Source organism: Arachis duranensis, chromosome 3, assembly GCF_000817695.3.
Source record: "Arachis duranensis cultivar V14167 chromosome 3, aradu.V14167.gnm2.J7QH, whole genome shotgun sequence".
In the NCBI taxonomy this organism is placed as follows: Eukaryota; Viridiplantae; Streptophyta; class Magnoliopsida; order Fabales; family Fabaceae; genus Arachis; species Arachis duranensis.
The window spans coordinates 9,919,698-9,940,835 of NC_029774.3; the positions used below are offsets into that span (position 1 = coordinate 9,919,698).

General features: G+C 33.4%; 2 protein-coding genes across 2 annotated transcripts in view; one reads left to right on the forward strand and one right to left on the reverse strand.

Annotated features, from left to right (window-relative positions):
- Nucleotides 1-8,924: 8,924 nt before the first annotated feature.
- On the forward strand, nt 8,925-12,020 carry LOC107477454 (cytochrome b5 domain-containing protein RLF). The gene is made up of 5 exons (XM_016097478.3): nt 8,925-9,061; nt 9,355-9,742; nt 10,614-10,748; nt 10,891-10,941; nt 11,498-12,020. Exons 1-5 carry the CDS (start codon nt 9,029-9,031, stop codon nt 11,572-11,574), a joined length of 684 nt encoding a protein of 227 aa, XP_015952964.1. The 5' UTR covers nt 8,925-9,028; the 3' UTR covers nt 11,575-12,020.
- Nucleotides 12,021-20,117: 8,097 nt separating this feature from the next.
- LOC110278411 (uncharacterized) overlaps nt 20,118-21,138 on the reverse strand; it is a 2,253-nt gene continuing 1,232 nt past the window's right edge. The window contains exons 4-7 of the mRNA XM_052258133.1: nt 20,970-21,133; nt 20,677-20,781; nt 20,239-20,316; nt 20,118-20,140 (exon numbers count right to left, since the gene is read on the reverse strand). Coding sequence (XP_052114093.1) covers nt 20,118-20,140; nt 20,239-20,316; nt 20,677-20,781; nt 20,970-21,133 — 370 coding nt within the window. The remainder of the gene's footprint in view (nt 20,141-20,238; nt 20,317-20,676; nt 20,782-20,969; nt 21,134-21,138) is intronic.

Genomic DNA, 21,138 nt, shown 5'->3' on the forward strand with positions numbered 1-21,138 from the left:
AAAATATTTGAAAAACAATAAAAATTAGTTAAAATTAGTGAAAAATATATTTTTAAATTTATTAATTATTTTTAAAATAAATATATAATTTTAAATATTATATATATATAATTATCAATATTAAATTAAATAAAATAATTTTAAAAAATTTTGGTCGTTCTAACATTACATTACTGGCTTAAAAATCCTTATGGTACATGCATATTGTGTGATTATGATTGTGCTCAAGTTTTCTCGTTCAGACCCTACATCGATCAGTTTCAATATATGATTCTTGTGTCACTTATTGGTTCGTGAATATCATTTTAAGTGGCTCTTAGCTTATTGTGTGAGTGAAAGCGATTTCATTATTCTCGGCGATGTTACTTTCACACGATCTATTTCCCAAAGCCATGATGCCACGAATGAAAATAATGAAGAACAAATCATATTCAATTGGACCTTTTTCTTTTCCTTTTAGGAAAGTTCCTATGAAGGATTGAAATTCCTAGAGCATGAGCCGCAAAACGAAGGGAATGTGCAAATTAAAAGGGTTGTTGTCAAGATCAATTATGATCAATCTCCCTCAATTGAAGTGACTTCTAAGTTCTTCTAACAGTTCCCCCAATAAGTCCATCACTTTCATGAAATAGATGATAGCCCCCCCAACTACTGGAGTTGGAAAATAAAGCACTATAATAATCAATTTGGTAATATGATTTTTTCAATGTTTGCAATGATGGCTACAAAGGCTGTTGTAGAAAAAACGAGCATGCTTTGCACATTATATTCCAGCCGTATAATGCATAGTAGGATTAGTAGCATAGTGTATAAGTGTGTATAACTCCCTCCCCATTCTAATAAGTGTTCATTTTAAGAAGAATGTATATATTTTTTATAATGTTTTATTTTTAGTATTAAAATTGATTGATAAAAATTAGCTTTTATATCATAAAAAAATATATAAGAGATATGCACACAAAAAATAGTACTAATATTATTTCATATGAAAAAAAATTAGTGTATATACCATGAGATATAGGAAAAATTGTAGTTAGCAAAATTGTTAGAGTACTATTGGTTTTATTTGTTTTTTGAGTCTACGTTTGGTTTTTAGAACAGGATAAGACTGTGAAGGTATCAGATTATACATGATAAAGAAGAGAAGATGAGAAAGAATATGAGAATTTGAGAGAAAGTAAGAGAAAACATTTTAGATATTTTTGGTCTTATAATTATTGCATATTGAAGACCCCTACAATGAACGTGCTCGCTTCTGAAATATATCTCTTCCATGAGTTGAAAGTTTTAGGCTTGATGCCATAGGTATGGGTATTACCTTCGCGTCTTACATTCTTGCTTTGGCCAGCAGCTCTTTGATGTATTTCGTTTGGCAAAGCATCATCACATTATCATTGTTTATTACTACCTCAATTTTTAAGAAGTAGTTTATTTTTCCAAATTTTTTAACGATAACACAGAATTTAGTTGGCTGATCAATGCTGTAATTTCTAACTGAGAGCTTCCTATGACTAGGATATCGTCCACATAGACTAGGACATAAGTTGTTGAAGATGTTGTGACCTTTGTGAAGAGTGATGTGTCTAACTTGGTGTTGTCAAAACCAGACTTGTTGAGGTGAGTTTCAGTTTATTGAACCATGCTCTGGGCGCTTACTTTAGTTTATAGAGTGATCTTTGGAGTTTGCACACATGGTGAGGAGTGGTAGTTGAGGTGAAGCCTTTAGATTAGGTCATGAATATTGTTTATTCGATGTATCCATTCAAAAAGGCGTTGTTGAAGTTGAACTATCTTATTTACCATCCCTTTGTCAATGCCAAGCTTAGCATAACTCGAATAGTGGGAGGTCTGACTACCGGAAGTTAATGCCTTCTTTTGGTGAAATTCCTTTACCACAAGCCTTGCCTTGTATTTTTGGATTGTGCCATTTGGATGCCTTTTAATTCGAATAACCCACTTGATGCCAATAGTGGGTGCTATGTTGGGGGGTGGTTTAGGCACTAATCGCCATGTCTGGTTTCTCATAAGGTCCTCATACTCTTCCTCCATTGCTCACTCTTCAATGCTTGGTCCACTGTTTGAGGTATGTTTTGAGTGAGATCAAGATCGACTCCTTGGAGTATTGCTGCATATGTTTTGGGTTTGAAAATTCCAGACTTGTTGCGAGTTTGCATGGGATGTTGATTTGTTGTAGTTGTTGGGGGTGCAGAGAGCATTGTCTTAATGCGTACTTGCTCATGAGCACCTGCAATTGAGAAAACTACACTAGTAGAGAGATTAGTAGCAGAGACATTAGAATCATGATTAATAAATATTGAGAAAAGTAATCCAGATAATGGTTCAGATATATCATTGATTAAATTAGAAGTGTCTTTCAATGTATACAATGCAGTATGGGATGGGTGTGTAGTAAGGTAAGAAGTGTGTGTGTGATTGGTGTTGGGTATTGGATCTGCTTCTGTAGTTGAAGCTAAGTCAGTGTTTGATGAAGCAATTGGAAAGATGTTACTGCTTTGAATTGATGGATTTGCTGTTGTATCTACTGCTATACTTACTGAGATGCTTGCTGAGGATGTGGTTGTTGATGGAATGTGGACTGGAATGGGTCGAGGTAGTGGATAAAGGTGAGTTAAGGTTAAAAGATTTGGTAAGGGTGGTAATTGAGTAAAGGCTGAAGCATTAGTTGTTGGGTTATAAAGGTTGGTTTGAGTAGTTGGGCTGTTCTGTGTGGTGGGTAAAGAGTTCATTGTAAGGAAATTCAAACTCATTAAAAATTATATTTCTGGAGATGATTTGCTTTCTATTTGGTAATAGATATTTGTAATCTTTGTGGTTGGGGGCATAGCCAAGAAAGATGAATATTTGTGATCTATAGTCAAATTTATGAGTATTGTAAGGTCTGAGGAGGGGGTAACAAGTGCAATCAAAGGGCTTCACGAGGCTATAATTTGGTTTAGTATTGGTGAGAGCTTCAAGTGGTGTTTTGTTGTTAAGGGTTGGGGTTGGTAGTCTATTCATGAGATAGGTGGCAGTGAGGGTTGATTCATCCCAAAAGGTGAAAGGCAGATTGGCTTGAGCTAGTAGTGTAAGAGAAGTCTTGGTGATGTGTCTGTGTTTTCGTTCTACTGTGCTATTTTGCTAGTGAGTATAAGGGCATGTGAGCCTATGTTGGATCCATTTTGTCGCAAAAAATTGTGTTAATGCTGATGATAGATACTTTCCTCTATTATTGGTCTATATGGCTTTCATTTCAGTCCAATTTTGAGTTCTACTACTGCTTTATATTGCTGAAAAGCCTCAAATACTTTACCTTTGATTTTGAGGAGATATGTATAAGTGTATCTTGTACTTGCATCGATGAAACAGATGTAAAACCTGCAGTCTGTAACCTGATCTACTATACAAGGGTGCTAGCCCCCCAAATATCAGAGAAGACAAGTTCTAAAGGTGCATAATTTGAGTATGATTCAGGATAAGGCAGTTGATGAATTTTAGTGATGCAGCAAGCATTACACAATGAAGGATCAAATTTATTTTTATTCATTGGATCATAAGAGTTTAGAATATTACATTGGTTCATCACAAGAGTTACTACCTTATCAGATGGATGTCCTAACTTTCTATGCCATAATTGGCTTGTATCATTGACTCTTTTACAAGTTCCATTGACTTGTGCATTTAAAATTGGACTATTTACAAACCCAAATAATTTTGGACTCAAAGTCAAAGTTGTATTAGTAGCTTCTTTATTTACACCTAAAAATGAAGAAACACCTAAGCAAGTTGTATTTGAATTGATTGCAACTGTGTTTGAGAATCTTTTAACAATAGCTTCATCATTTAAGGTTGAGGATGAGGGAGTGGTTGGAGCGGATTTGGGCTGACAACAGCTAAGCTTGCTATATTTAGGTGGACAACAGCTCTTTCTTTGTTGCTCAACAACGAATAGGTGTGTCAGTGGCTAGCTTCTTTCATACTCAGTATTTGTATTTTTGGATTTTTTTAACCATATTTGCATTGTAACAAGGTGAGTTAATAGGCACAGACTTTATTGTTGGACCAATTTGGATCCCTTTAAATTTGTAAAGGTCATCTTTAAGTAATCTTTGAAGGAGAATCTTCTTGGATATCTATTAACATTTTACGCACAAATGAGGCTAGAACTCAAAGAACACACAATGGTCTAAAGCAAATTTGCCTACACTCACTAGGTTTTTAGAGATTGTTGGCACATGTAACAGGTTTTGCAATTTGAAAGGTCTATTAGATAATGATGCATGCATGAATGAGCTTCCAATTCATTCAATTTTCATACATTGGCCAATATCTCCATGCATTTGCTCTGTGCCATCATAATCTGATCCTGTGATGAGATTCCTTTGATCAAAGGTGATGTGGGATAATGCTCCCGAATCAGGGTACCAGGCTATATTTGGAATTATTGAGGGCAATGCAAGGAGAGCTACAGGGTTGACTGTTGAGGGAGACTGAGGTTTCATTTCTTGAAGTCATTAATGGGAGCTTTGAGATCTTGCGCCATTGTGAAATGTCATTGAGGGTGGTTGTGATGCATTGAGGGGTTGCGCTTGCGGATTCATGAAATCTGGATTGAACCTATGAAAGCATTGCACCGCTATATGACCTATCTTTCTACAAAGTTGGCATCGAGGTCTGCTACCTTGCCACCATAATGATCTTTCTGTACCCATAAAGTAGCCTCTGCCTCTTGCAGCTCTAAATCCTCCTGTGTAGTTGTTGTAGCCTCTGCCTTGCATGCATTCTTGAACGTCTTCACTTTGAGCAACATTTGCTTGAACGGGACCTTGGTCTGTCCGCCTGAACCTTTCAATCAACTTTTCTTGCGCTAGCAACTGCGATTCAAATTCACTTTCTAACATTTTCTCTATTCTTGTAGTGGCCACTGTTATAAACACATTATATTCTTCACCAAGTCCTCTTAACGTAGCTTCAATGTATTCATCTTTGAATAGCGAAGCTCCAAGAGCATTGAGCGCATCAGCTACTTGATTAATCTTTGACATGTATTCTGTTACTGTTGAACCTTGTTTCTAGAGCGCTTTCAGCTGTGTTTTGAGTTGTTTAATCCTAGATTTGACTCTGGCTTCAAAATATTCGTTCAATCCATTCCAGATATCGTATGTGTAATCGTATTCGATCTCATGATTAACAAAATTGGACTCCATCATTGCCATTAGCCAAGCTACAAGACACTGATCTTGCACTTCCCAATCGGTATAATCTTGACTCTTGAGCTTCAATTATGTTGATTCCATCTGTTTCTGAGCTGAACTGTGGAGGTATCTTCCTTGGATCTAGATGATTCTAAAGCTTGTTCACTTTTATGCACATTAGTGCTTGTTTCTTCCATGTTTTGTAATTATTTTCGTTGAGTTTAATTGTTGAAAATGCAACAAACGTGTTTTGGTTGAGAAAGCTCGTTGGAGCTCTTGTGTTTTGCCCAGTGTTGTCTATAGACCGAAGAAGCTCTGATACCATGTGAAGGTATCAAATTCTCTAAGATAACGCAGAGAAGATGAGAAAAAATATGAGAAAAATTTTATTGACAAATCTAACTAATTGGTACAATGTGTGAATATTTATATGAAAGCTAATTGACTCTGCTGCTGACTTATACCTTAATTGACTAGTTCTAACAAACTAACTGACTCCAGCTAACTGCATGTACTTTATCATATGTACTATCAATACTCTTAATATTCTTAACATCAATCCTATTGCTTGAGCTTTGAGGATCTACTACCGTTTATATGCTATCTCAGTGTTTTCAACAAAGACAAAACCAATGTTTTAAAAATCGGACCGGATTGACCGGTTGAACCGGCATAGAAAACAGTCCAGTCCTCCTACTAAAACTGCTGATGACAAAACCGCTAGGAAACCGCTGAACCGGCCGATAACTGGTCGAATGGACTGGACCAGAAACCGACCGGTTCGTATAAAACGCCGTCGTTTCGATTTTGTTAAGGGAAAAAAAAAAAGAAAACCCCCCACCCCCACGCGAGTTACTCCCCTCACCCCACTAAAACACACCCTCCTTTGAAAGACAACACAGAACACACAGCAAGAGCAAGCCCTAGCTCCTTCCCAACCCAAAAATCCAGCTTCTTAGACGGAACCGCCGCCGCCGTTCGTCTGTGTCGGCGTCTCCGCAGCCTCTTCCTTCTCCTTCTCCACGGCGTCTCTTCTTTCTAGCTCGGCACGTCTTCCATTCACAGGTGAAATCGCTGCTCGAGGCCTTCAGCTGGTGCGCCGTGGTGTCGCTGTCGTCCCGCCGTCATCCCGCCGTTGTCTTCCTGCTGTCAGTGGAAAGTTAGTGAAACTGTGATTTACTAATTTGAGGTTAGTGAAAAGTTGAGTATGTTACTCTCTTTCAAGGATTTGAGGTTGAATTTGTGATTGTGATTTCTTGGATCTTTTGTAATGCTGTTGATTTGAGTTTGGAATTTGTGATTACTGACTAGTGACTTGTTAAGCTGCTGTTTTGTTATGGCACTGAGTGTTTTGAATTTGGAATTTGTGATAAGTGATTTGTGATTTGTGATTAGTGATTTTGTTATGCTGCTGTTTTGATGGCTCTGTTTTGTAATTGTTAGTTGCTGATGGCTTTGAAATTTTTGTTCAAATTTACTGATGGCTCTGTTTTGTAATTACTAGTTGCTGATGACTCTGAAATATGAGAGGGTTGTAACTTTAGTTAAATCAACACTAATTTAATGGCCACTTTAATTTCTTAAGAAAATCCTTCTCTCATTCACTTTTTAGATTTTGTTCTATGTCTAAATCTGGAGAATTTGTAAATTTTTGTGCCTTGCAAATGAATGAATGATGATGCAGGTAACATGAAAGACAAATTTTGCCGGATGTAGGTGAAGATATAAATGAGATGTATGATGAATTGTTTAAAAATTATGGAAAAGTGGTATTTAAGAGGAAAGATCAAAAGCCTGCTACTGCAGAGGTTGATGATGATGCCGAAAGCCTATCGTGTAAGCCTCAAAAGCAGTATATTAAAGTTGCAACTTCATTTTTATATGCAATCTATCACTTTTAGTGGCGTGTGTCTTATATCAGGTTTCTTCTTGTATTTTGATAAAGATCATATGGAAATCAAATCAAATGCTGGTTGTTGCTGAATGAGTAGGATAGCTACCTGTCAATGCCATATATAAATAAACTGATGAATGATGATGATGGTAGTGGAAGGAGAGTCAAAGTGTATAGGTAGTTGGTGATATGTTATGCTTTCTTATTCAATGACTACTTGTTATGTTGATACCTCAACTTGGAAACAACACTAGATCCCGTTTATGGCTTGCTCAGCAAGAAGAATCTGTTGCTAAGAGAGCTCTCTTACAACAGATGAACGCAACGTTGCCTAAGATTAAACCCAAAAAGTCATCTTGCAAGGTTTAGGTTCATGTTCAGTTAGCATAATACCACAGAATGATCAACATTTTCTAACTGAACTAGCTCAATATTCTGTTAAAATTGATAATCCCTTGTCTCCTGACATTTCTAAATTAGAATATGAGGTGTTAAGTGATCCTGTTAACCCTCAGTCAAAATTTAATATTTAGATATTTTTTTTACTATTTAACCTTTGAGTTTGTATTTGGATAAGATTATATGAATTTGGTTGATGATTTTTTGTGTAGTGTTTTAAATTTGTAAAATATTTTAGGATGTTTATTCATAATTTATTTATTATTTTATTCTAAAATAGTTTTTCCGGTTGAACCACTGGTTGGACTGGTTGGACCAGTGAACCAGTGAACCAATGAACCAGTAACTAAAACAATTTGATGACCGATTCGGTTTTCAAAACTTTGGACAAAACACTAAAAATAAGACACAAAAGATAGAGACATAAAAATGAATGTTTTTGTATTTTGTTTGGTGATAAACTAGAACAAATTATAAAAAGTTTAATTTATTCTTTTTTTTTCATTAAAAAATTTAGAAAGAAAAATATAATAATAAAAAATATAATTATAAAATTTAACAAGAATAATAAAAAAATAAAAAATAAATTGTGTCTTTAATTAGTGTTTCTATGACTTTCTTTTTAGGATATACACAAAATACTTTTTAAACACAATATCAGTGTCCATGTCTTATCTGCCAAATATAATTTTATATCTTTGTGTTATTGTTTCAGTGTCTCGTATATGTAAATAAACGCAGACTTATATACTAATTATTCTCCAAACTAACTAAATAATAAAACTTAATAGAATAATATATCACTAATGAAAGGACAATGATCAAATAATATAGTATTTGACAATTAAAAGAACATGGCATCAAATTAAATATCTGCACAAAGTGTCTCAAAAGAAAAAAGATAATAATTTAAATAATAACTAAGGAGTTAAAAATACTATATAAACAACAACAGCTAATAATGCAACACATAAAAACATATGAAGGTATATGGTAAGTAATTTCTATCATCACATGCTTCATCATACAAAGGATCTATGTTTGTAGTGTTTCCACCTTAATTGCCATTTTCTTCAACCAACCTCCTACGCTTAACAATATGCTCCACATTAGTTGAAATCCTTTTTTTTTTTGGTAATCATTGCCTTTTGAAAATTGCATGAAAAAATTTATTCTTTTTTTTTGTATACAAGAGGCCCGAAGGCCAAGGTTCGTTCAGTCTGATTTCCAAAACAGTGGGTTTTTCTATGGGGCCACTATGAGAAACTGAATTTTTATTTTTGTAATGGTCCAACAAGGCCCACTATAGGCCCATTACTAAAAAAGCAGTCGCGGAGCTCTGCAATTTTTCCAACACGAAGACAAAGATAGAGATAGGAAGACGAAGGCGCAACCGTGATTCAAACTTCAAAGTGAGTTATTCTAAGACCAAAAAAAAAACAATTGGTTCGAGGAATTGCGATTTTGGTATTTTTCATTGTTAGGGAAATCAATTGCAGCTGGTGAAGTAAAATTCTTGTCCAGAATCGCAGCGCGATCCAATATGGACACCGACGATGATTTCACATTTTGTCAGGTTAAGAGATCAATCCATTTTCTCTACTTCTATTTGATGCTCCTTTGGCTTTTGTGTTTTTGGTTTTTATTCTTTAGGTTTGGAATGTGCATTTCCAAGTTAATCAATCTCGAGAATTTACTTAAGTTGAATTCTAAAGCTTAACTCGTAAATTTTTAAGAGTTTGCATGTAAAATAGTTAGCTGGATTGGGAATCTGAACTTGCAGCTTGTAAGAGTTTGAGTTAATTGAGAATTTGATAAGAATTTGTATATCTAGTGTTATCATGCTAATTTGATGCCTTGGATTTATAGGTTAGTTCGCAGGAGGGTGTTGAAACAAAGAAGCTTGCTTCGGATATTGCTGATATTTCCATAAAAGAAGAATCCTCAAGTTCTCCCACTACTAGTAGTAATCAAGATGGTGGTTTCTTGTGGAAGGATGGTTTTGCAAATAATTCGGACTCTATAAAGGAGGACAAGGTTGGTTCTTTGTCTTTCACCGTAACCAGTGCGACTTCACGTCAGCCGAATGAATTGAACAAGAAATCAGTTCTGACTGATGGGATGAATTCGATTCAGAGGTCTCCAGAACTGAAGAGTCCTGTTGCAAAGCCGGCAGCTCGGACCAAAGTTCCTTTTGAAAAAGGATATAGTCAGATGGATTGGCTTAAGCTTACTCGGACACATCCTGACCTTGCAGGTTCTCTTACTTAATCTATTGCCTTAGTTTTTTATTTAAAAAAATGACTCTACTTAGTTGTAGCTTTGAATGATAAGAATACATGAAGCTTATGGTTGATTATTGTAGCTGAATTTAGAATAAGTTGCAAAAAAATTGCTGCAAATTTCTGAATACAGTTGTAGTTCAAGTTCTGTTGTTACATTACTAAAGCTATTGGTTATATGTTATTTTACAATTTCGCAACTATACTCTAAATTTGGCGGTGAAGTGCTGTTTTCTCTGATCATCTATTAATACACCATATCTGGAACATTGTCATTACTTTATTGATTTCCATCCTGTCCTCTGATTAAGGGTGTGTTTGGGAATGCTTAAAATAATTATGTGAAAATAAATTCATGTTTGGACATTTTAACAGAAAAGCGGTTGAAGATAATCAATTATGTTTGAAATATATGAAAAAAGCTTCTTTCTTTTAGTGGTATAATTACAAAAATTGGTATGAAAAGATTGTTTATATTATTTAACATTGGATACTTTGGGTCAAATTGGCAAAAATCATTACAATTAAAAAAAAAAGCTTTAGCTTATAATCATTAGCTTCAAAATTTAGTTAAAATGATTGATTTTTTGTTATAATCTGTTTTCACTTTTTACGCAAACATACTTCTTTTTTCAAAAAATAAGTCTTTTTTAGCATATTCCCAAACATGCTCTAAGTCATTGTTGTGGTAGTGCCTTTATGGTAGTCCTTGGTTGATATAAGGAATTCCTTTTAGGTTTTCTGTAGCCGGTTGGTTCTATAAGCATAAAAGTTAGTTCTTTTCTTTACTTTTCATCTTCCAAGAAGTGGCTACATAATGTATTAATCTTATCTATTTATTTTCAGGCTTAAAGGGACAATCAAATAAGAGACTTATTCCAATGGATGAAGTTAGAAAGCACCAAACAGAAGGTGAAATGTGGACTGTTTTAAAAGGACATGTTTACAATATATCTCCATATATGAAGTTTCACCCTGGAGGTATGGCTATCTGCTCATTGTACATGTTCATATATAATCTTGTCACTTTTATATTGCTAGTTTCGTTGAAATTATGCATGCATAAGTTGCTAACATGAAAATCATTTCCTGCCACCCAACCGGGAAAAAAAAAAAAACTCAGGTGTTGATATGTTGATGAAGGCAGTGGGAAAAGATTGCACATCTCTCTTCAGTATCCTTTTTCTTTTTTGAGATTATCCAACTTAAGTTTATGCTTGAATTTGTAGGATGTTGACATTTTCTTGCATTATCATTTATACACATGTACACACACATACACAAACGAAAGAAGCAATCTGGAATATTAAATCTTTTGCCATTGGTCAAAAACACAAATTAAACATTAAGTCGTGTGATATTTTTAAGATCAAGTGACCTTTTAAAAACTTTTAATTCTAACATTTTCTCTCCTCATATAAGATCCCTTCACCTTTCTCACTGGATACATTTCCTATATATAATCCATGTTTTTCAAGCCTTACATTTCATATGCAATATGGGAGAGTTAAATTCTGTTGCATATACCATAATAAAATTAATTTTAAGTAGGCGTGTAAGCACTTGGAAAATCAGGAAGTCCACTTGATGAAACCCTTACATGGTTTTATGCATATGCCTATGATTCAAGTTGTAGCTTAGGTTCCTTGGGCATGATCGTTTGTTATCTATAAACTCAATTTCTGCGTGTTAAGGAGCACTTTCAGCTTTATCCTTAATTCTTGTGTTAGATAAATACCATGCTTGGGTTAATGCCGAATTCTTATTGGAGAAATGCCTTGTGGGCACCTTAGATGAAAGTCGTTAAAGAAATTAACAGTTGTATACAGATACTAAATTATCACTAGGTCACATTATTTAAAAACTGCACTCCAATCCATTACACCCCTTCATGATCCCTTTTCTGGTCAAACCACCAAGACAATAGTGGAATGAGGAATAAATTCATTTGTGAATTTGTTTATATTTAAATAATTCCAATCGGAAGTTGCTGGGAAATGGATCCTCTCAATTTTTTTATAAAGTGTGATCTTTCACCATTCAACGTTTTTTCTCATTTTTTCTCTTGGTCCTACTTAAAGAGTTTATGGTAAAAGATCACACATTACAAGAAAATTGAGAGGAAAAAATTGAGAGGATCCATTCTTAATTTGCTGTACAATGATGGACAGTGCATTTGTTCTCCAAACTTGAAATCTTGATTGTCATGTAACATTTCATAAGTGATTACTGACTATTGACTTTGTTCAGTAATTTTTGTTTTTTTCATTTCCCCCCCTCAACAGTTGACATGATTTACAATAAGTGAATATGGCAAGATGATAATTATTTCACGTTTCTTTAGTTTGCTTTAGTGGTGCAGGTTGCAAAGTGTGTTTTCTTTCTTTCTTTTTCTCTCCTTTTAAGCTTGTATTTTGCTAGTTATATTGAGCATAGTCCACTCTTGGATAAACATTGCTTGTGAACCTGGCTTGAATAAAATCTGCTCTATGGTAATTCCAAAAATGAGGAACCAAGGTCTCATTCAAGCGAGGGATTCATTTCATATGCCATATGGTGCAATCACTTATAGCGAACCTAATCAAGTTTTACTTGTAAAACTAATACCAAGCAGAAGGGAGAAATATAAATAAAGGCAGTGTAGTGATGTATGGATACACTCATTTTAAATTTTTGTTACTCAAGGAGATCAAGGTATAAAATAACATTGGACAAATTAATACGAAATTGTATTTGAATGTGTCTAAATATGTAAGTAGAAGTACTTTTATAAGATATAGTTTAACACAAAAATATGCGTACTAAATAAGTGTCTGAAATGTGAACATAACAATTCAAAAGAATGTCTATATTCATAAATAGTAACCATGTTATAATGTCCGTTATTGTGGTATCATTTTTTGTGTACAGTTTTCTTATTAATTTTTATATATTGAAAGAATGTTTGAATTGAAGGACAAAGATCAGAGTACAGGGTTCAGAAAGACTCGTCCTTATTTTATTTTATTTTATTTTTATTTCTAATGGTATTCCCTAGTCCGACAAGCCAAAAACTAATTTGTCGTGGTATTGAGTTCCATTTAAACACTTGCTTAAGCGGTTAGTAAGTTAACCACTAGATCAATCCAATTCGGTTCCTCATCCTTGTTTTATGATGTATTGTATTTAACAACATTCTCGATATAAAATCTGTATCTATTCATGTATCTGTTGAGGCTGAATTGTATGGATTCTTCGTTTTGTATGTTTGTTTTGTTAAGGTTACTGCCCTCCTCTATCTTACGCTTTGTATGTCTTAATGAAATTGAGCACTTCCTCCGATAGGGAAAAAAAATAATGAAAAAGAAAAAGAAGACAATATCATTGTGATATGACTCACGAGAGACAAGAACTTTTAAGTGCATTTACATTTGTACTGATAAAAGTGGTAAGTTGATACCCCTTATTTTGTTTTTAATCTTTAAAACTTTGTTGTCTTCTTTATAGCTTTAGTAAGTGCTTGAGTAAGGTAATATAACAGTAAATTTGGCTCAGCTATAATGGTTTCTGTCTTTCTGGTGATGAGAAATGGTGTGTCATCCATAAACTGCACTGAGTGTACCTGGTGGTGCAAAGCAACATAGTTTATTTTTGTTTCTCTTTTGGTACAAAACGTTTGGCTAATAATTTACTTCAGCATGATTTGAAATTTTTTTTTAAAGAGATGCCTGTACTTATTGCAAGTATTTCATTTAGCGTTTGTAAATGAAAAATATCATGTGTATTTGTATTTTCATCTTTTAAAAATAAGGATACTTTTTAAAATTGGATTGTGGTTATCAAAATAAAAAAATTACGTGCATATTAAATTAGTTATAAAATTAGTCACTTTTTATTTATAAACGTGTATTGTTTAATTAATTTATAATATGTATTTTATATTTTAATATATATTTTAAAGTTAATTAACAAAAATTTAAAAAATTAAATAAATATTAATTTAAATATATATAATTAAAATAAAAATATATCTACCTTAATTTTTTCCAATGCCAATTTGAAGGAGAAAAAGCAAATTGAAGAGTGATCCAATTTTAAAAGATTCCCAACACAACGTGCTTGAACATCTGAAGCCCTCAACAAATTTGAAGAAACTGAGATTTGAGTGAATGCCAAAGTGGGAGGAATGAAACATCATAGATGGTATAACTACTGAGTTTTCCAGTCTATCAAACCTATCTCTGAGTGGTTGTCCGAAACTCAGAAAATTTATCTAGCAATCTTCCTTACTTGATTGAACTTCTTGTACATAAATGTTATCTACTTGAATCACATAGTTTTTAGTAGAAGTGGATAATAGAAACGTAATAAAAGACAAATTTTGAGGGTTAGGAGAGTCAGAATACTAAGGGTTTTTTTTTTTTTTATATTGTGCAAAATGAGGAAGAAGAAATTAGGGTTGAAATGGTAACATAATCTTAGGGTTTAGTTAGAGTGTATCTTACTACTTAGGATACTTAATTAACGCTGTTACACTACAATTATTGATGGGTCAGAATTGTCAAACCGAACTAAATTTTGACGATTACCAAGTTTATTTAAATTTTTTATGGTTAATTTTGTCCACGATTAAATTTTTTGCTATAGAAAATGGCTATTTACTCTATATTTTATATGAATGTGACTTATCAAACTAATTTTTTGTGTATACATAATATAGTTATATCAAATAAAAATATATAATTTAAATATTTAAATTATTTTTATATTTATATCTATTGTAATTTTTTTAATTTTAATAGTTATTTTACCAAATTTAAAAGTAATCTATTTTATTCCAAATGTTTTATTTTAGTCTTTTAGTCAAAATTAAATATTTTTTTTAAATATTATTTCTTTTATTATAATTTTCTTCTAAATAATGGTAAAAATATTAATTGTTGTAGTCATAGTAGTAGTTTTAGTAATTCGATAATGAAAATGATTTAAGAATAAAAAAATAAAATGATAAATATTGAAAGAAAAAATTTTAATTTTAACTCTCGAATAAAAATACAAAATAAAACTTTTGTGATAAAAATAGGATATTTTAAACGCTGGACAAAATTAGGATTTCACCGAAATATTAGCAGCTAAAATAATAAACAAATAAAATGTTTTGATTAAAAAAATAAAAATTTGAGGTATTTTCAACTTCCAACAAGTATGTTTAAGCTATTCAAATACAAATGATAAAAGCTATGAAAATAGTCTTTTATCTTATTGCCCATATATTCTTGTGTAGGTATAGTTTTGACATCTTATTATTTGTACACATTCCTTAAATTTTATTCAAGGTGGAGTCTAACAAATTTTATTTAAGGCCATAATTATTCCGGCATTTTCCTAAAATAGGAAACAAATTGTCATTTTTCATGCATTATTGTATAATAAGTCTGTTTTGAACATTTTTAACACATGAAATAATCATACATTTAACTAAGTCAATATATAATTAAAGTTTAGATAAAAATAAACTTGTTGATTATATAGGTATTTCTCAATTTTTATAGTATCATGAGAATAAAAATGTTGTAATGACAAGTTAATTATAGAGTTTAATTCAAATACGATAATATATATTCAAATAAAATATATAGAGATTTATTTAATGTGTTAAATAAAGTAAAATTAAGTTTATTAGAAGATAATATATAAAGAAAGGCAATTTATTCTCTAATTTTCAGAGAGTATTGGTGATTACCTTTATTCAAGATATATTCATACATTGTTGATTTCACCGTAAATTGATAGGGTTTTCCTACTATCATTTAAGTGTGTTTGTAAGTTTGTTCTAGAAAATCGATTGAGAATCTAACTCACTCTTTTAATTATTTTTTTAATTTTTAAATAAAAATCTAAACTTTTATCTTTTCAATATTTTTGAAAAATAACATATATATTTAAACTTTTACTCGCTTGAATATTAGAACGATAATTAGGATTTAGGAGAATAAATTAAGTGTTTCAATCATTACTTTGTTTTAATTTTTGAACTTGGAACCGTGTCCGTGAGATTAGACGTAGATTTTATAGATGAAGCTTTGCCTGAAGTTGAGCTGCACATAAATGGTCTGAACCTGAATGCATGTATGGCTGCAAATTTCAGTGTCATACTCATTCATTCTCCTGATCTCTACTTCCATTGCTAATTGTCGTTTTCTTTACTCTGGCAGCCATCTCTTTAACAGTTAACATTGATTTGGGCTGCTTAGCAGCATCCATATAATAATAAACATAGTTAGAGTAGTCAGTTTATTATGTGTCACTATTTAACAGAAGTAGTAAAGCACAAAGAATATTTAACTTGACTTCAATCATATTCTCTCCATATATTTTCCTGCTAAATTGTTCAATACAAACAGAACAGCTGTTTTTGGTTGGAACCTTAATATTTGAAGTCTTCATGAATGGTTCCATCTTGGGTAAAAAAGTCTTCTTTAACATTTCTAGCCAAGGGTAGATACTAGATACTAAAGTTGCTCCTATTAATCAGCTCATCCTTTCAGACATAAAGTTGTATAATTAATATGATAACCCGCAGCAAAAATCTTATATTTTTTTTTCAATCATTCTTTCACTTTTTTGGGCCCTCTTTGGAGAAATAAAACGGAAAAGGCCATGCTGCATTGTCAAGTCATTAGTCACAAGTCACAACCCAGCCACAGTGACATCTTTTAATTGCTATAACCAATTATATTATACTAATTTGCATGGTAATGATAGTTCTGTACATATATCAACGCATGTTTTAGTATATAAACTTCCCACACCCCGTCCCCCCCAAACAATGCAGCAAACAGATAGAATCTGTTTCATCAGAAATCATCACTTCATGTTCAACAAGTTTCACTCAGATAGAAGATGGGTACTATGCATACAGTTACAAAGTAGATTAGAATTCTGAACAAAACTAGCTGATACAAATACTCATTAATCATGGGAGCAGAGGAGCATTACGATACATCTTCTAAGTATATAAAACCTTCCTCTACCTTCTTTGAGAAGATCACCCATTCCTTTGCCCATAAGCCTTCTTTTAGATACTCTAATACTCTCAGATGATTCTATCTTCATCTTCTCCTCTGCATATATCAACTTGGGATTCTGATGCTTGTTTCCTCCTTGGTCTTTCTGAAACATGTAGTGGTGTACTTTTTCACAACTTTTCCTTGTGTTCTGAGTATGCTTTTCTAATGTGATGAAAATATATCACCTTTTTTATTGGGGGAGCTCTGGGGTGGTGTTGAATGAAGTTTCAACATGCGGTGATGATTGAATTGCATGAAAAAGAAGGGGGGGTTGGGTTAAATAGGAAGAAAAAGAATAAATATAAAAAGAAAAAGAGGGAGAGGGGGTTGTGGTGGTCCTGTGGTTATGGCTCTCCCTGGTCGCCAAGGAAGAAACCAAACGTGGGATTTTGTGGTTGATCATATGTGATGTCCCAGCTATCTCACCAGGGAGCTACACTTTGGGTCCCAACACTTACTGGCAAGCAACAATAATAAAAAGAAAGGAATGTTCAAAGTCACACCGATATGCACTCTCTCTGTCTTTATCTTTTACTTTGCCTTCTTTTTTTATCTATCCTCATGACTTACCAAAAAGGATGTTAGGCGTACTACTTCAGTGCACGAGATTCCTATCATTATGTTGGATGGACATAGTCTTCAATATTAGTCTTAATTATGTTAGCCAGATTTATGTATGTATACTTTTCTAGCTTTCTTTCCCCCACTCACCCTCATACCCTTCTTATGCAATGGGCCAGTGGCTACTGGCTAGTACTTCAATCCACTCATCATCAAACTGAAACTAAAAGTTAACTTTTTGGAATAAATTGATTAGTTAGATAAAGTCAAGCTAAGACTAATAGAATATACGTCAAAATCACTTCTAACTTAATAAGCTTTAAAAGCACACCTGCGCTCAATCACAAAGCTATATTATTAGTTTTCAATGGGTATCGGTTGTAATTTCATTTCGATGAAGCATAGTAACTGGCTTTTTATCCTGATATCCCTACCAAATGTCACTGTTTTCAAGATAAAATGAAATTCTTTGGGGGCTTTGAAGCAAAACATTTTCCATAGTATGTATGTATTTTCAAATATGAATAATTGGTAGTCATATATGATTAGTGTAAATGCCAGCTTGGAAACCTCTTGGAGAACACTACTCCTTGATTGAATTTCTAATAGAATGACCTTTAATACACCTCATTAAACTTATATTATCAACTCATCCACACATCCTAGTTCTGTAACAAGACAGTAATCCCCCCTCAGATGACGACGGATTCTATTATTGTAATGGATCATATGGCATCAACAGAGGACTAAAAGAGAATACAGTATAAAGAGAATAAAGGGTTAGAGTCTTTTACTGTTTTCTCTAGTGATCCACAACTGGTTTGATTAAACCTACACGAACAAAAAGGAGAGACATAACACCCATAGAACTTGAGCTTTTGCTGGGATGCTAAAGTTTAAAGCCTTCTTTCCTAGTAGGGTGGTGTAAGCTCAGAAACGACACTTCCAATACAGGGAAATTGTATTGGTATAACCAGTTGATTGTGCAGATCAGCTTTACTCATCAATATATGAGTGATATTTTAGGTAATCTGGTTAACATGACAACTAGATAGACTAATCTCTCTCGTCTTTCTTTTTTGTTAAACGGAGGTAATTCATGACTTCACAAAGCGGTTAAAGCTAAAAGAATTAGTTTACCTAGAAGAGATAATCACGTGATTTGCATGCCCCTGCTCTTTTCCTCACCCATATTATTTGTTCTATTTTATATATATGGTCTTCCTTTATTGAGTTCTATATTAAGAATTAATATACATGGCTAGCAATAGCAAACATGATAGGGGGACAAGTGATATAAGCCTACGTGCGAGAGAATAGCGGAGGTGGAATACCATGTAGAATTCACCTACTAGTCTAGTGGTTCCAAATACAAACTATATTTATATGGGATGGACAACATCAGAGAACTCTACCAGATCTTGCTAACAGCAATACATTAAAATAGAAGAGACATATTTATACGGTGTCAAAATCTTGCACGTGATTTTCACGTGATGAACATGGCCAGTGTCTCTGACGTGGAAGACAAGGTTTGTTTAATTTGTTGCTTTGCTTATTTCATTTCTTTAGACCACAGACTCCTTTCCTTGGCTGTGAGAGAGCTTCCTGTTGTTTTCGTTGTATTCGTTTGCCCTTAGACTTAGACGAACTATTACTAGCCAGTAGGACCACTGTTTCATCACTTTACGACGATTTGGAAAGTTTTGATGATATGCCAAGTTACCAACAACGAACTGTCACATATACGTGTAAATGGTGTAATACCATCATACATTTTTAATGACCATTCAGGTTGAAAAATAATACACCCCAAAAATTTCCACATCAATTTAATTTATATTGGCTATTGAAATGAATTGCCAGGCTACAATGAACCTGATTTTCACTCTTTTGACAATTGAAAAGGCCTGAATTAGTGTTGACAAATCATTAATCATTGTTGAATATAGGTATCAATTTGAACATAGTAAATTTTCAGTCTAAGATATTACTATTTAAATAGAGATAATATTTGTATATCTAAATTAATGTCTCCGTTCCCTACATGTTTCTATCTCATTTTCTTACTTAAATTTAAAGTAGAATCTAAAGTAAACACAAATGGAAGTGTATAAACGACATTAGCCCTGTTTAATTGGGTGTATTTTTACTTATTGCTGTACTTTACATTATAAATATGCAGCCAAACAATTGAAACTCGAGACTATGACAGCTTGAAGAAATTCAAATAGGACAGAATGGAAGTTGAGTTTAGATATAAGCCTGTTTAAGTGGCATAAATTTGTAATTTGCAATAACGAATAAGTTTACCACTCATCAACTTTAATGACAATAATAAGCTGAAAGGTCCAGTTTGTTTCTTACTGTTATATTGAAGCAGAACCAATGCATGAATAACGGGTCCCATACACTGAAATGGATAGTGACATAACAGTCTACACTATTGCGTACCGTGGAGTGTCAACAAGGAAGAAAGTGGAAGGGCATGAAAACCGGACCCCTCTCAAAAAAGCAACTTGAATGCGCACATTTGTCATATTGATAGCCAAGATGATGAAATGGGCAAGTCTCTTTTCAGGTACGAACGATGTCGAACAGTCCCTACGGGGGAAAAGAATTAGAGTACGAAATTGAACGATTTATTATTGTAATGTTACCGTACAAATTCAGAATCGATAATAAGCATATGAAGTCTTGATGGTTTGACTAATGACTTTGGCAAGTGGCCACATGTGAATCAGCTTAAACCTGAGGTGCCAACTGTATCCAAACATGAAAAGCTGCATTACCTCTAACAGCTTGATGCCTGGAAAGCTCATGCTCAAGAAAAAAAAAATATCTTTCAGGGACCCATTCACCTGCAAAATTCAATGGAGTAACAGCAGATGCTTCATGCTCTTCTAGGTCTTGATACAGTTGCTGCATTTGGCTGGCACCTGGGACGTTGTGAAGACCATGACTTAGTCTAGCTTCAATATCAAACATATACAGTAACCATTTACTTGCTAGTCACGATTCATAACAAATTAGCTTTGAAGTCACATGGATGAAAATGACATATCACGGTGCTAATTCGTGATCTACAACGGGCTACGTTTCTGACACTGTTTTATCATTCTTATCACTCGCCAGACATGAGAACTACTACACGCTGTCTGCTAATTTCTTTAATCGCGAACTCTGTTCCACCATATAACTTTCCATATCCGTATCTAAATACCTCTATCGATAATGAACAAAATTGACAACATAAAAGCCCAGATGTATGCATTAATTGTTTACGGAAAGGAATATACAGTTACTGGTCCCAATTGCTGAAAGTAGTGTATTCTTCAAATCATTGATATCCTTGAGCAATTTCTCATTTTCCCAGTTCCTCCTCTGTATCTCAACTTCTAATGCTGCAATAGTGTGCGTAGGTAAGTGGGTAGTAAAAGTTAAAATTACAACGCATCACTGTTCAATACTCAAATTCTAATATTCGATCATTAACTCTTAATAAATCTGTTTTGCCAAAACGTATGCAGCTGTGTTTACTTCTATAGAACTTAATTCCCCATGCAAGTCTAATATCAATAGAGAGATTTACCTGAATTTGAACTATGAAGATCTTCAAGTATTTCCTCAACAAATGCCAAAACCGAATTTTTCAAAACATCATTTTTCTTATCCAAAAGCTGAATTTCATTTTCAAGGGAGTGTTTCTCAGACAACAAAGTACTTGCTTCACAATTTTCTCTTTTGTCAATATCTCTCTG